Source organism: Amyelois transitella, chromosome 14 (genome assembly GCF_032362555.1).
Source record: "Amyelois transitella isolate CPQ chromosome 14, ilAmyTran1.1, whole genome shotgun sequence".
Taxonomy (NCBI): Eukaryota; Metazoa; Arthropoda; class Insecta; order Lepidoptera; family Pyralidae; genus Amyelois; species Amyelois transitella.
Window position 1 is genome coordinate 2,996,501 of NC_083517.1, and position 13,879 is coordinate 3,010,379.

The 13,879-nt window shown below is 36.1% G+C and overlaps 1 protein-coding gene across 1 annotated transcript in view; it reads right to left on the reverse strand.

Moving 5' to 3' along the window:
* Positions 1-501: 501 nt before the first annotated feature.
* LOC106130836 (pneumococcal serine-rich repeat protein) overlaps positions 502-13,879 on the reverse strand; it is a 32,161-nt gene continuing 18,783 nt past the window's right edge. The window contains exons 32-55 of the mRNA XM_060947735.1: positions 13,570-13,617; positions 13,302-13,343; positions 12,942-12,989; positions 12,645-12,695; positions 12,007-12,057; positions 11,516-11,566; positions 10,939-10,989; positions 9,768-9,815; positions 9,500-9,541; positions 9,140-9,187; positions 8,843-8,893; positions 8,205-8,255; positions 7,714-7,764; positions 7,137-7,187; positions 5,966-6,013; positions 5,697-5,738; positions 5,337-5,384; positions 5,040-5,090; positions 4,410-4,460; positions 3,898-3,948; positions 3,321-3,371; positions 2,092-2,142; positions 1,200-1,218; positions 502-570 (exon numbers count right to left, since the gene is read on the reverse strand). Coding sequence (XP_060803718.1) covers positions 1,211-1,218; positions 2,092-2,142; positions 3,321-3,371; positions 3,898-3,948; positions 4,410-4,460; positions 5,040-5,090; positions 5,337-5,384; positions 5,697-5,738; positions 5,966-6,013; positions 7,137-7,187; positions 7,714-7,764; positions 8,205-8,255; positions 8,843-8,893; positions 9,140-9,187; positions 9,500-9,541; positions 9,768-9,815; positions 10,939-10,989; positions 11,516-11,566; positions 12,007-12,057; positions 12,645-12,695; positions 12,942-12,989; positions 13,302-13,343; positions 13,570-13,617 — 1,085 coding nt within the window. The 3' untranslated portion in view covers positions 502-570; positions 1,200-1,210. The remainder of the gene's footprint in view (positions 571-1,199; positions 1,219-2,091; positions 2,143-3,320; positions 3,372-3,897; positions 3,949-4,409; positions 4,461-5,039; positions 5,091-5,336; positions 5,385-5,696; positions 5,739-5,965; positions 6,014-7,136; positions 7,188-7,713; positions 7,765-8,204; positions 8,256-8,842; positions 8,894-9,139; positions 9,188-9,499; positions 9,542-9,767; positions 9,816-10,938; positions 10,990-11,515; positions 11,567-12,006; positions 12,058-12,644; positions 12,696-12,941; positions 12,990-13,301; positions 13,344-13,569; positions 13,618-13,879) is intronic.

Genomic DNA, 13,879 nt, shown 5'->3' on the forward strand with positions numbered 1-13,879 from the left:
TTGGAACTTGAAATTTTGTATTTTATGTATGTGTATATATCATAACTTAGATCATAGCTTACGGGATAACGAATGAATTCCTGTGTTCTGGTTTAATCCAGAGGTTCTCAAAAAGGGGCCTGAAAATATGGCGAAATGTTTCCAGTAAAGGATGGTACAACAGTGTTTCTTTAGCGCCGTGCCCCCAGATTTATTTGTTATACTTATTATAGCTTCCAAAATTTTCAGTTTATGTCCTGGTTTCTTGAAAAAGAGTTCTATCTCTATACATGCGCTTTTCCTGACACTATAACTAGGGTTCTTCTGTTAGGTCATGGGCTAGAAGTCTGTCACTATATAAATCTCAATTTTATAATCAAGTAGGTATACATGTCTAATTATAAATGAAAAAATAAAACCACAGTAACTACTTTTTGTGATGCTCGTTTATTTGAATAAAACAAAAATTTTGAAATAATAATAATAATACATCAAGGCCAAACGAAATTTGTTTATCATATATCGGTGTCCAATGTCCATATTCGTTGCGAAGTTTCGATTGAGAGACGGGTTTTCTGTAACTGGCTGCATCTAAAATTGCAAAAAAAGAAACAGAAAAATACATATTAAATACAATACAACCAATTTTAGGATAACAACCTTATTATAAGAATATAAAACTTAAAATTCAAAAACAAAATGTCTCCTGGTGTCTCTCTCATAATAGTAATACAATGGCGGACAGTTTAGTTCGTGATTTTAAATGCCGAGCTCTGATAGGCTGAAGCGCTCTAGATTTTCGCGCCATACTTATAACAATTCGACTTCTGCGCAGGAATAACGATGTAACTTATAAAAATGCTAATACTAGACTGAGAATTCAAAAAATCTATTTAAAAACTCCATGAGGCCGTCTGGCTGAAAAAACCTTTGGCTTGAGCTTGATAAAAATATTCTTTTGTCCACATTTTATTTCTAAATTCTTAGTAAGATTATTTCGAAGACGTCATTGAAGATGCTGCAGTGCAGTTTTTACCGCTTTGGCAACTGCACTGACGCTTTGGAAGCAGCACTTAACTTAGTTTTAAGTTATTAATTCGACGTTAACCAATATTGTGAAACCAAAATATAATATATTTTGGTTTATATTCGAAATGTCTACTGAAAATTTATAGGAAGGCAAATATGTAGGTATTAAACAAAGTTGTTTGTTTACTTACTTCTCACTTTTCTATCCGGCTGAAATAAAATTTAGAGTTATAAATTTAATTTAATTTGCAACGTACCACTTTTAATAAGACACTAGAGTCAAAAAGAAAAGCATAGGTAGTACGACAAATGACAAGTTTTCTTATTGGACAAACTGAAACATGAGAAACTATTTTTTTTTTTTGTGAAATTACCATTTTTGAATTAGGTACGAGTATATTTTATTTATTTCAAACTATACTGATCTACAAGTTTTACGAAGTAGATTCTAGACCATTCAAACCTTATAAACAAAGAAATTAGATTCATACCTTTACTAGTTTATTCATGAAAATATGAGTTGAAAAGACTTTCAGGAATAGTCTTTGAAATTATATTCTTGGGTGATTTCCCATTCTCAAAAATGTACCTATATTAAATCTTGAGCTACCTAATCCTGGATACTGATCAAAAGGCTCATCCCGGGCTCCTCTCCAGACAGGTTAGGATGTAACCGAGATACAAACATACATACATATGGTCACGTCTATATCCCTTGCAGGGTATGCAAATGCCGTGTGGTTCCCGGCACCAATACAAAGAAGAATACGACCACTCCATCTCTTTCCCATGGATGTCGTAAAAGGCAACTAAGGGATAGGCTTACAAACTTGGGATTCTTTTTTAGGCGATGGGTTAGCAACCTGTCAATATTTGAATCTCTGTTCTATCATTAAGCCAAATAGCTGAGCGTGGCCATTCAGTCTTTTCAGGACTGTTGGCATTGTCTACCCCGCAAGGGATATAGACGTGACCATATGTATATATGTATGTAGACAGAGCCAACAGTCTTGAAAAGACTGAATGGCCACGTTAACGTTGTAACCGAGATTAATACTAAAAAGAAGATCCATGGATCATTACCTTGTGCTGCGGCTGCTGCGTTGGCAGCCGCGGAAGCTTTTCCTCCGCTAGCTATAATAAGAATGAAAAATAAATTCAAAATTAAGATTAGATCCACTTCGACCTAAACATACCTGCTAAATGTTCCCGGCACCATTACAAAAAAGAATAGGACCCCTCCATCTCTTTCCCACGGATTTCGTAAAAGGCGACTAAGGGATAGGCTTATAAACTTGGGATTCCTCTTTTAGGCGATGGGCTAGCAACCTGTCACAATTTGAATCTCAATTCTATCACTAAGCCAAACAGCTGAGCTTGGCCTATCAGTCTTTACAAGACTGGTGGCTCTGTCTACCCCGCTAGGGATATAGACGTGATCATATGTATGTATGTACGTATGTTACTTGCAAGTTGAGATATTAATTTGTAAATTATTTTAAACTTTCACGTTTCAAGTTTCATATACTATATATGTATATGTTAATAATACAGATATTAAACGCTCACGAAATGTACCTTAAATTAAGCTCGGATATCAAAAATAAAGGTACGATATGTTATATTTTGTCAGACTACAGGCTCTTTGGTGCGTAGCGGGTCAAGTCGTTAAGGTGTCGGATTAAAATCGTGATGCACATATAGGCACGGGTTGAAATCCAACCACAGTACTGTACCAACGATTCCTTTCAGAGATATGTGAGTGTTGTTGATGTTCTTACGGTGAGGGAAAATAACATGAGGAAACTGGCACATTCAAGCAGCTGGATATGCACTGATAGGGTTAGGTTCCCCTGCTAGAAATCGTTTCGTATTAAAACCTAATCCAGGAAATTGATTGTAAGTTAATGAAACATCAACAGCTCTTGATAAATAGATTGATCATTGAGCTGAACGTGGCCTTTTAGTCTTTTCTCAAGACTGTTGGCTCTGTTTACCTCGTAAAAGATATAGACGTGACTATAATATGTATGTATGTCTGTATGGCTCTTATCTTTTAATTGGTCTATCGTTATTAGTTTCCGATTAAATAATTGTCTAATTTTGATCTCTGCCTACTTTTTGATGTTGTTATACATACATACATAAAATCACGCCTCTTTCCCGGAAAGGCAGGCAGAGACTACCTCTTTCCACTTGCCACGATCTCTGCATATTTCCTTCGCTTCATCCACATTCATAATGATGTTGTTAACTGTACTTTATTAGTCTATAAATGATGGGCTTAAAATTAGTTGGTATGAGTATTTTACCTGCGGCATTAGCGGCGGCAGCGGCATTTGCTGATGAGTTTGGACCATTTGCTGTAAATTTAATAATATTGTGAAGGGTTTCATACGAGTTCATAAAAAATAGTACAAGTGAATTGTATGATGTAAGACATTAACTAGTTTAAAAAAATTGAAAGCTAATTTATATATAACACAGTAATTTTAAAACCTTTTATTGAATCTTGATACCCCAATGTATTATTATATTTTATTGTTGTTCATTAATGAGCTTATATACTCCTTGATGACGTCCTTGGTTCTATCTATACATACATACATATGGGCACGTCTATATCCCTCGCGGGGTAGACAGAGCCAACAGTCTTGAAAAGACTGAATGGCCACGTTCAGCTATTTAGCTTAATGATATAATTGAGACTCAAATAGTGAAGGTTGCTACACCATCGCTTAAAAAGAATCCCAAGTTTGTAAGCCTATCCCTTAGTCGCCTTTTACGACATCCATGGGAAAGAGATGGAGTGATCCTATTCTTTTTTGTATTGGTGCCGGGAATCATCCGAAATAGCCTTAACATTAGAAGTAGGTATGTGTATCTTACCTGCGGCATTAGCGGCGGCAGTGGCATTTGCTGCTGCGTTTGGACCAGTCGCTGCAATGTATTATATAATACATATATTTATACTTGCATATAAACACGTCTTCTTATCTTACGAAGTAGACAGTGTACACAAACTTAAAAAGATTGGAAGGCCACGCTTAGCTTAAAGAGCATTTTAAATTGAAATAGACTGTAGTGTAAATACAGCATAGAGAATTATCTATCCTCGAATAGATTTCAAGTAATTATTTTGTTCATACTTACAAATATATAATCACGTCTGTATCCCTTGCAGGGTAGACAGAATCAACAGTCTCGAAAAGATTGAAAGGCCACGTTCAGCTGGCTATGGCTTAATGACGCGGAATTGGGATACAAATACTGACACGATTCTAGCGCAGGTACAAAAAGAATCTCAAGTTTATTAGACTTTCTCTTAGTCGCCGTTTACGATATCCGTGGCATTTTTTTTACATTCATCCAGCCAACTAATTAGGTAATGTTTTTATTACCAACGGCGTTGGCGGCAGCGGCGGCATTGGCTGATGTACTGGGAGCACTAGCTGTAAATATAATACACATGATTACATCTTTATCCCTTACGGGGTAAACAGAGCCGACAATCTTGAAAAGACTGAAAGGCCACGTTCAGCTTTATGGGTTAATGATGGAATTGAGATTCAAATAGTGATACGTTGCTTTTGTAGTTATAGCGGGAACGTAACTACAAAATTTGCGGAAAATTCAGCTTTGTAGTTATCATAGCTTATAAAAAATGGTAGGTAACAGACAGACGGACAAACAAATTACATATGTATTTCCGTGTCCGATCTAACAACAAATGCTTCAATTAAAAAATATATATTATATACAGTAAAATTACAGTTATTAATGGTAGACTTGGCCGGTATTTCATATTATTGTGCTCAAATCCTGAATGCAATACTCTGTAGTATTAAACTGTTGTTAAAGATTATGCAAAGGCCAAAAAACAAAATTGAAAAACAAAAAATATCTTACTAGACGTAGGTACTTATCAGAGCTGGTTAAAACCATAATAATAACCATTTTATGACTAAGTATACAAATTTAAGGAAACATAAAAGTAAGTGTAAAAAAAAAATAAGTAAACAGAATCTCACCAGATGATGACTCAGAGCTGGATGATGTGGTCGAAGCACTGGTGTTGCTTCCTGCAAGCGTTACGTAAATGTCAACACCTTCTTGTGACTACAAACGTTTTAGAAAACGCGAGAGCAGAACATTATAAACATAGGTAAACATGACTCTGCATGGTTTGTCACAACACTCCATGCACTTGTCGAGAGCACTCGAGCTTTTGATATCTTAACAAAATAACTAATGCAATACACATACGTTGACTAAAATGAAAACCTTGGAATCTAAAAGTTTAAGAAAAAAAGTAACCAGAATCTCACCAGTTGATGACTCAGAGCTGGATGATGTCGGCGGAGGACTGGTGATTGCTGCAATCATGACGTTGCTGTCAACATCTTGTTGTTACCATAATAAACTTTTCTGAAGCCTTATAGCATTTGAAATGATTAACGCTTGCCTACAAGGCCTTTATAACAATCTAACCGCTTGCTAACGGGGCCAACACAGCCAAGTGCTTGCTTCTGGAGCATTAATGGGCATGTCAATTTTTGCCTTTGGGGCAGCATCAAAGTTGTCCTTTCCTTTGTTAGCAATGTAATGTGTTAAAAAGCATTAAAAATTGTAAAAGAATAATCAAAGAATCTTAAAGAAGATTAATCGGAGACAAAAACCAATCTTACAAGATGTCGCAGGAGGAGTAGGTGGAGCACTGTTGCTGCTTCCTGCAAGCATAACGTAAATGTTTAAAACTTTCTTGTAACTTTCTTAACAAATATTTAAAAAAAACATGGAAATAAATTAGAACGCTAGACGAAACAGAGAGACAAAATTACTGTATTTTTATATGTATTTTGACTAAAATTAGAAACTCGGAATCTAAAATGAAAGTGTAAAAAAATATGATATGTAAGAAATATAAGAAAAGAAGTGTAAGTAACCAGAATCTCACCAGTTGATGACTCAGGGCTGGAAGATGTCGGCGAGGCATTGGTGCTTGCTGCAATCATTACGTAAATTTCAAAACCATTACAAAAAAGAATAGGACCCCTCCATCTCTTTCCCACGGATGTCGTAAAAGGCGACTAAGGGATAGGCTTATAAACTTGGGATTCCTCTTTTAGGCGATGGGCTAGCAACCTGTCACTATTTGAATCTCAATTCTATCACTAAGCCAAACAGCTGAGCTTGGCCTATCAGTCTTTTCAAGACTGGTGGCTCTGTCTACCCCGCTAGCGATATAGACGTGATCATATGTATGTATGTATGTATGTTACTTGCAAGTTGAGATATTAATTTGTAAATTATTTTAAACTTTCACGTTTCAAGTTTCATATACTATATATGTATATGTTAATGATACAGATATTAAACGCTCACGAAACGTACCTTAAATTAAGCTCGGATATCAAAAATAAAGGTACGTTATGTTATATTTTGTCAGACTACAGGCTCTTTGGTGCGTAGCGGGTCAAGTCGTTAAGGTGTCGGATTAAAATCGTGATGCACGTATAGGCACGGGTTGAAATCCAACCACAGTACTGTACCAACGATTCCTTTCAGAGATATGTGAGTGTTGTTGATGTTCTTACGGTGAGGGAAAATAACATGAGGAAACTGGCACATTCAAGCAGCTGGATATGCACTGATAGGGTTAGGTTCCCCTGCTAGAAATCGTTTCGTATTAAAACCTAATCCAGGAAATTGATTGTAAGTTAATGAAACATCAACAGCTCTTGATAAATAGATTGATCATTGAGCTGAACGTGGCCTTTTAGTCTTTTCTCAAGACTGTTGGCTCTGTTTACCTCGTAAAAGATATAGACGTGACTATAATATGTATGTATGTCTGTATGGCTCTTATCTTTTAATTGGTCTATCGTTATTAGTTTCCGATTAAATAATTGTCTAATTTTGATCTCTGCCTACTTTTTGATGTTGTTATACATACATACATAAAATCACGCCTCTTTCCCGGAAAGGCAGGCAGAGACTACCTCTTTCCACTTGCCACGATCTCTGCATATTTCCTTCGCTTCATCCACATTCATAATGATGTTGTTAACTGTACTTTATTAGACTATAAATGATGGGCTTAAAATTAGTTGGTATGAGTATTTTACCTGCGGCATTAGCGGCGGCAGCGGCATTTGCTGATGAGTTTGGACCATTTGCTGTAAATTTAATAATATTGTGAAGGGTTTCATACGAGTTCATAAAAAATAGTACAAGTGAATTGTATGATGTAAGACATTAACTAGTTTAAAAAAATTGAAAGCTAATTTATATATAACACAGTAATTTTAAAACCTTTTATTGAATCTTGATACCCCAATGTATTATTATATTTTATTGTTGTTCATTAATGAGCTTATATACTCCTTGATGACGTCCTTGGTTCTATCTATACATACATACATATGGGCACGTCTATATCCCTCGCGGGGTAGACAGAGCCAACAGTCTTGAAAAGACTGAATGGCCACGTTCAGCTATTTAGCTTAATGATATAATTGAGACTCAAATAGTGAAGGTTGCTAAACCATCGCTTAAAAAGAATCCCAAGTTTTTAAGCCTATCCCTTAGTCGCCTTTTACGACATCCATGGGAAAGAGATGGAGTGGTCCTATTCTTTTTTGTATTGGTGCCGGGAATCATCCGAAATAGCCTTAACATTAGAAGTAGGTATGTGTATCTTACCTGCGGCATTAGCGGCGGCAGCGGCATTTGCTGCTGCGTTTGGACCAGTCGCTGCAATGTATTATATAATACATATATTTATACATGCATATAAACACGTCTTCTTATCTTACGAAGTAGACAGTGTACACAAACTTAAAAAGATTGGAAGCCCACGCTCAGCTTAAAAAGCAGTTTAAACAGAAATGGACTGTAGTATAAACACTATAGAGAATTATCCATCCTCAAATAGATTTCAAGTGATTATTATGTACATACTTACAAATATATAATCACGTCTTTATCAACAGTCTCGAAAAGATTGAAAGGCCACGTTCAGCTGTATGGCTTAATGATGCGGAATTGGGATACAAATACTGACACGATACTAGCTTAGGTAGGTACAATAAGAATCCCAAGTTTATTAGACTTTCTCTTAGTCAATGTTTACGACATCCGTGGCATTTTTTTTACATTCATCCAGCCAACTAATTAGGTAATGTTTTTATTACCAACGGCGTTGGCGGCAGCGGCGGCATTGGCTGATGTACTGGGAGCACTAGCTGTAAATATAATACACATGATTACATCTTTATCCCTTACGGGGTAAACAGAGCCGACAATCTTGAAAAGACTGAAAGGCCACGTTCAGCTTTATGGGTTAATGATGGAATTGAGATTCATATAGTGATACGTTGCTTTTGTAGTTATAGCGGGAACGTAACTTTGCGGATAAAAATTTGCGGATAATTCAGCTTTGTAGTTATCACAGCTTATAAAAAATGGTAGGTAACAGACAGACAGACAAACAAATTATGTATTTCCGTGTCCGATCTAACAACAAATGCTTCAATTAAAAAATATACTATATATTATATACAGTAAAATTACAGTTATTAATGGTAGACTTGGCCGGTATTTCATATTATTGTGCTCAAATCCTAAATGCAATACTCTGTAGTATTAAACTGTTGTTAAAGACAATGCAAAGGCCAAAAAACAAAATTGACAAAACAAAAAATATCTTACTAGACGTAGGTACTTATCAGAGCTGGTTAAAACCATAATAATAACCATTTTATGACTAAGTATACAAATTTAAGGAAACATAAAAGTAAGTGTAAAAAAAAATAAGTAAACAGAATCTCACCAGATGATGACTCAGAGCTGGATGATGTGGTCGAAGCACTGGTGTTGCTTCCTGCAAGCGTTACGTAAATGTCAACACCTTCTTGTGACTACAAACGTTTTAGAAAACGCGAGAGCAGAACATTATAAACATAGGTAAACATGACTCTGCATGGTTTGTCACAACACTCCATCCACTTGTCGAGAGCACTCGAGCTTTTGATATCTTAACAAAATAACTAATGCAATACACATACGTTGACTAAAATGAAAACCTTGGAATCTAACAGTTTAAGAAAAAAAGTAACCAGAATCTCACCAGTTGATGACTCAGAGCTGGATGATGTCGGCGGAGGACTGGTGATTGCTGCAATCATGACGTTGCTGTCAACATCTTGTTGTTACCATAATAAACTTTTCTGAAGCCTTATAGCATTTGAAATGATTAACGCTTGCCTACAAGGCCTTTATAACAATCTAACCGCTTGCTAACGGGGCCAACACAGCCAAGTGCTTGCTTCTGGAGCATTAATGGGCATGTCAATTTTTGCCTTTGGGGCAGCATCAAAGTTGTCCTTGTCTTTGTTAGCAATGTAATGTGTTAAAAAGCATTAAATATTGTAAAAGAGTAATCAAAGAATCTTAAAGAAGATTAATCGGAGACAAAAAACAATCTTACAAGATGTCGCAGGAGGAGTAGGTGGAGCACTGTTGCTGCTTCCTGCAAGCATAACGTAAATGTTTAAAACTTTCTTGTAACTTTCTTAACAAATATTTAAAAAAACATGGAAATAAATTAGAACGCTAGACGAAACAGAGAGACAAAATTACTGTATTTTTATATGTATTTTGACTAAAATTAGAATCTCGGAATCTAAAATGAAAGTGTAAAAAAATATGATATGTAAGAAATATAAGAAAAGAAGTGTAAGTAACCAGAATCTCACCAGTTGATGACTCAGGGCTGGAAGATGTCGGCGAGGCATTGGTGCTTGCTGCAATCATTACGTAAATTTCAACACCATTACAAAAAAGAATAGGACCCCTCCATCTCTTTCCCACGGATGTCGTAAAAGGCGACTAAGGGATAGGCTTATAAACTTGGGATTCCTCTTTTAGGCGATGGGCTAGCAACCTGTCACTATTTGAATCTCAATTCTATCACTAAGCCAAACAGCTGAGCTTGGCCTATCAGTCTTTTCAAGACTGGTGGCTCTGTCTACCCCGCTAGCGATATAGACGTGATCATATGTATGTATGTATGTATGTTACTTGCAAGTTGAGATATTAATTTGTAAATTATTTTAAACTTTCACGTTTCAAGTTTCATATACTATATATGTATATGTTAATGATACAGATATTAAACGCTCACGAAACGTACCTTAAATTAAGCTCGGATATCAAAAATAAAGGTACGTTATGTTATATTTTGTCAGACTACAGGCTCTTTGGTGCGTAGCGGGTCAAGTCGTTAAGGTGTCGGATTAAAATCGTGATGCACGTATAGGCACGGGTTGAAATCCAACCACAGTACTGTACCAACGATTCCTTTCAGAGATATGTGAGTGTTGTTGATGTTCTTACGGTGAGGGAAAATAACATGAGGAAACTGGCACATTCAAGCAGCTGGATATGCACTGATAGGGTTAGGTTCCCCTGCTAGAAATCGTTTCGTATTAAAACCTAATCCAGGAAATTGATTGTAAGTTAATGAAACCTCAACAGCTCTTGATAAATAGATTGATCATTGAGCTGAACGTGGCCTTTTAGTCTTTTCTCAAGACTGTTGGCTCTGTTTACCTCGTAAAAGATATAGACGTGACTATAATATGTATGTATGTCTGTATGGCTCTTATCTTTTAATTGGTCTATCGTTATTAGTTTCCGATTAAATAATTGTCTAATTTTGATCTCTGCCTACTTTTTGATGTTGTTATACATACATACATAAAATCACGCCTCTTTCCCGGAAAGGCAGGCAGAGACTACCTCTTTCCACTTGCCACGATCTCTGCATATTTCCTTCGCTTCATCCACATTCATAATGATGTTGTTAACTGTACTTTATTAGACTATAAATGATGGGCTTAAAATTAGTTGGTATGAGTATTTTACCTGCGGCATTAGCGGCGGCAGCGGCATTTGCTGATGAGTTTGGACCATTTGCTGTAAATTTAATAATATTGTGAAGGGTTTCATACGAGTTCATAAAAAATAGTACAAGTGAATTGTATGATGTAAGACATTAACTAGTTTAAAAAAATTGAAAGCTAATTTATATATAACACAGTAATTTTAAAACCTTTTATTGAATCTTGATACCCCAATGTATTATTATATTTTATTGTTGTTCATTAATGAGCTTATATACTCCTTGATGACGTCCTTGGTTCTATCTATACATACATACATATGGGCACGTCTATATCCCTCGCGGGGTAGACAGAGCCAACAGTCTTGAAAAGACTGAATGGCCACGTTCAGCTATTTAGCTTAATGATATAATTGAGACTCAAATAGTGAAGGTTGCTAAACCATCGCTTAAAAAGAATCCCAAGTTTTTAAGCCTATCCCTTAGTCGCCTTTTACGACATCCATGGGAAAGAGATGGAGTGGTCCTATTCTTTTTTGTATTGGTGCCGGGAATCATCCGAAATAGCCTTAACATTAGAAGTAGGTATGTGTATCTTACCTGCGGCATTAGCGGCGGCAGCGGCATTTGCTGCTGCGTTTGGACCAGTCGCTGCAATGTATTATATAATACATATATTTATACATGCATATAAACACGTCTTCTTATCTTACGAAGTAGACAGTGTACACAAACTTAAAAAGATTGGAAGCCCACGCTCAGCTTAAAAAGCAGTTTAAACAGAAATGGACTGTAGTATAAACACTATAGAGAATTATCCATCCTCAAATAGATTTCAAGTGATTATTATGTACATACTTACAAATATATAATCACGTCTTTATCAACAGTCTCGAAAAGATTGAAAGGCCACGTTCAGCTGTATGGCTTAATGATGCGGAATTGGGATACAAATACTGACACGATACTAGCTTAGGTAGGTACAATAAGAATCCCAAGTTTATTAGACTTTCTCTTAGTCAATGTTTACGACATCCGTGGCATTTTTTTTACATTCATCCAGCCAACTAATTAGGTAATGTTTTTATTACCAACGGCGTTGGCGGCAGCGGCGGCATTGGCTGATGTACTGGGAGCACTAGCTGTAAATATAATACACATGATTACATCTTTATCCCTTACGGGGTAAACAGAGCCGACAATCTTGAAAAGACTGAAAGGCCACGTTCAGCTTTATGGGTTAATGATGGAATTGAGATTCATATAGTGATACGTTGCTTTTGTAGTTATAGCGGGAACGTAACTTTGCGGATAAAAATTTGCGGATAATTCAGCTTTGTAGTTATCACAGCTTATAAAAAATGGTAGGTAACAGACAGACAGACAAACAAATTATGTATTTCCGTGTCCGATATAACAACAAATGCTTCAATTAAAAAATATACTATATATTATATACAGTAAAATTACAGTTATTAATGGTAGACTTGGCCGGTATTTCATATTATTGTGCTCAAATCCTGAATGCAATACTCTGTAGTATTAAACTGTTGTTAAAGACAATGCAAAGGCCAAAAAACAAAATTGACAAAACAAAAAATATCTTACTAGACGTAGGTACTTATCAGAGCTGGTTAAAACCATAATAATAACCATTTTATGACTAAGTATACAAATTTAAGGAAACATAAAAGTAAGTGTAAAAAAAAATAAGTAAACAGAATCTCACCAGATGATGACTCAGAGCTGGATGATGTGGTCGAAGCACTGGTGTTGCTTCCTGCAAGCGTTACGTAAATGTCAACACCTTCTTGTGACTACAAACGTTTTAGAAAACGCGAGAGCAGAACATTATAAACATAGGTAAACATGACTCTGCATGGTTTGTCACAACACTCCATCCACTTGTCGAGAGCACTCGAGCTTTTGATATCTTAACAAAATAACTAATGCAATACACATACGTTGACTAAAATGAAAACCTTGGAATCTAACAGTTTAAGAAAAAAAGTAACCAGAATCTCACCAGTTGATGACTCAGAGCTGGATGATGTCGGCGGAGGACTGGTGATTGCTGCAATCATGACGTTGCTGTCAACATCTTGTTGTTACCATAATAAACTTTTCTGAAGCCTTATAGCATTTGAAATGATTAACGCTTGCCTACAAGGCCTTTATAACAATCTAACCGCTTGCTAACGGGGCCAACACAGCCAAGTGCTTGCTTCTGGAGCATTAATGGGCATGTCAATTTTTGCCTTTGGGGCAGCATCAAAGTTGTCCTTGTCTTTGTTAGCAATGTAATGTGTTAAAAAGCATTAAATATTGTAAAAGAGTAATCAAAGAATCTTAAAGAAGATTAATCGGAGACAAAAAACAATCTTACAAGATGTCGCAGGAGGAGTAGGTGGAGCACTGTTGCTGCTTCCTGCAAGCATAACGTAAATGTTTAAAACTTTCTTGTAACTTTCTTAACAAATATTTAAAAAAACATGGAAATAAATTAGAACGCTAGACGAAACAGAGAGACAAAATTACTGTATTTTTATATGTATTTTGACTAAAATTAGAATCTCGGAATCTAAAATGAAAGTGTAAAAAAATATGATATGTAAGAAATATAAGAAAAGAAGTGTAAGTAACCAGAATCTCACCAGTTGATGACTCAGGGCTGGAAGATGTCGGCGAGGCATTGGTGCTTGCTGCAATCATTACGTAAATTTCAACACCATTACAAAAAAGAATAGGACCCCTCCATCTCTTTCCCACGGATGTCGTAAAAGGCGACTAAGGGATAGGCTTATAAACTTGGGATTCCTCTTTTAGGCGATGGGCTAGCAACCTGTCACTATTTGAATCTCAATTCTATCACTAAGCCAAACAGCTGAGCTTGGCCTATCAGTCTTTTCAAGACTGGTGGCTCTGTCTACCCCGCTAGCGATATAGACGTGATCATATGTATGT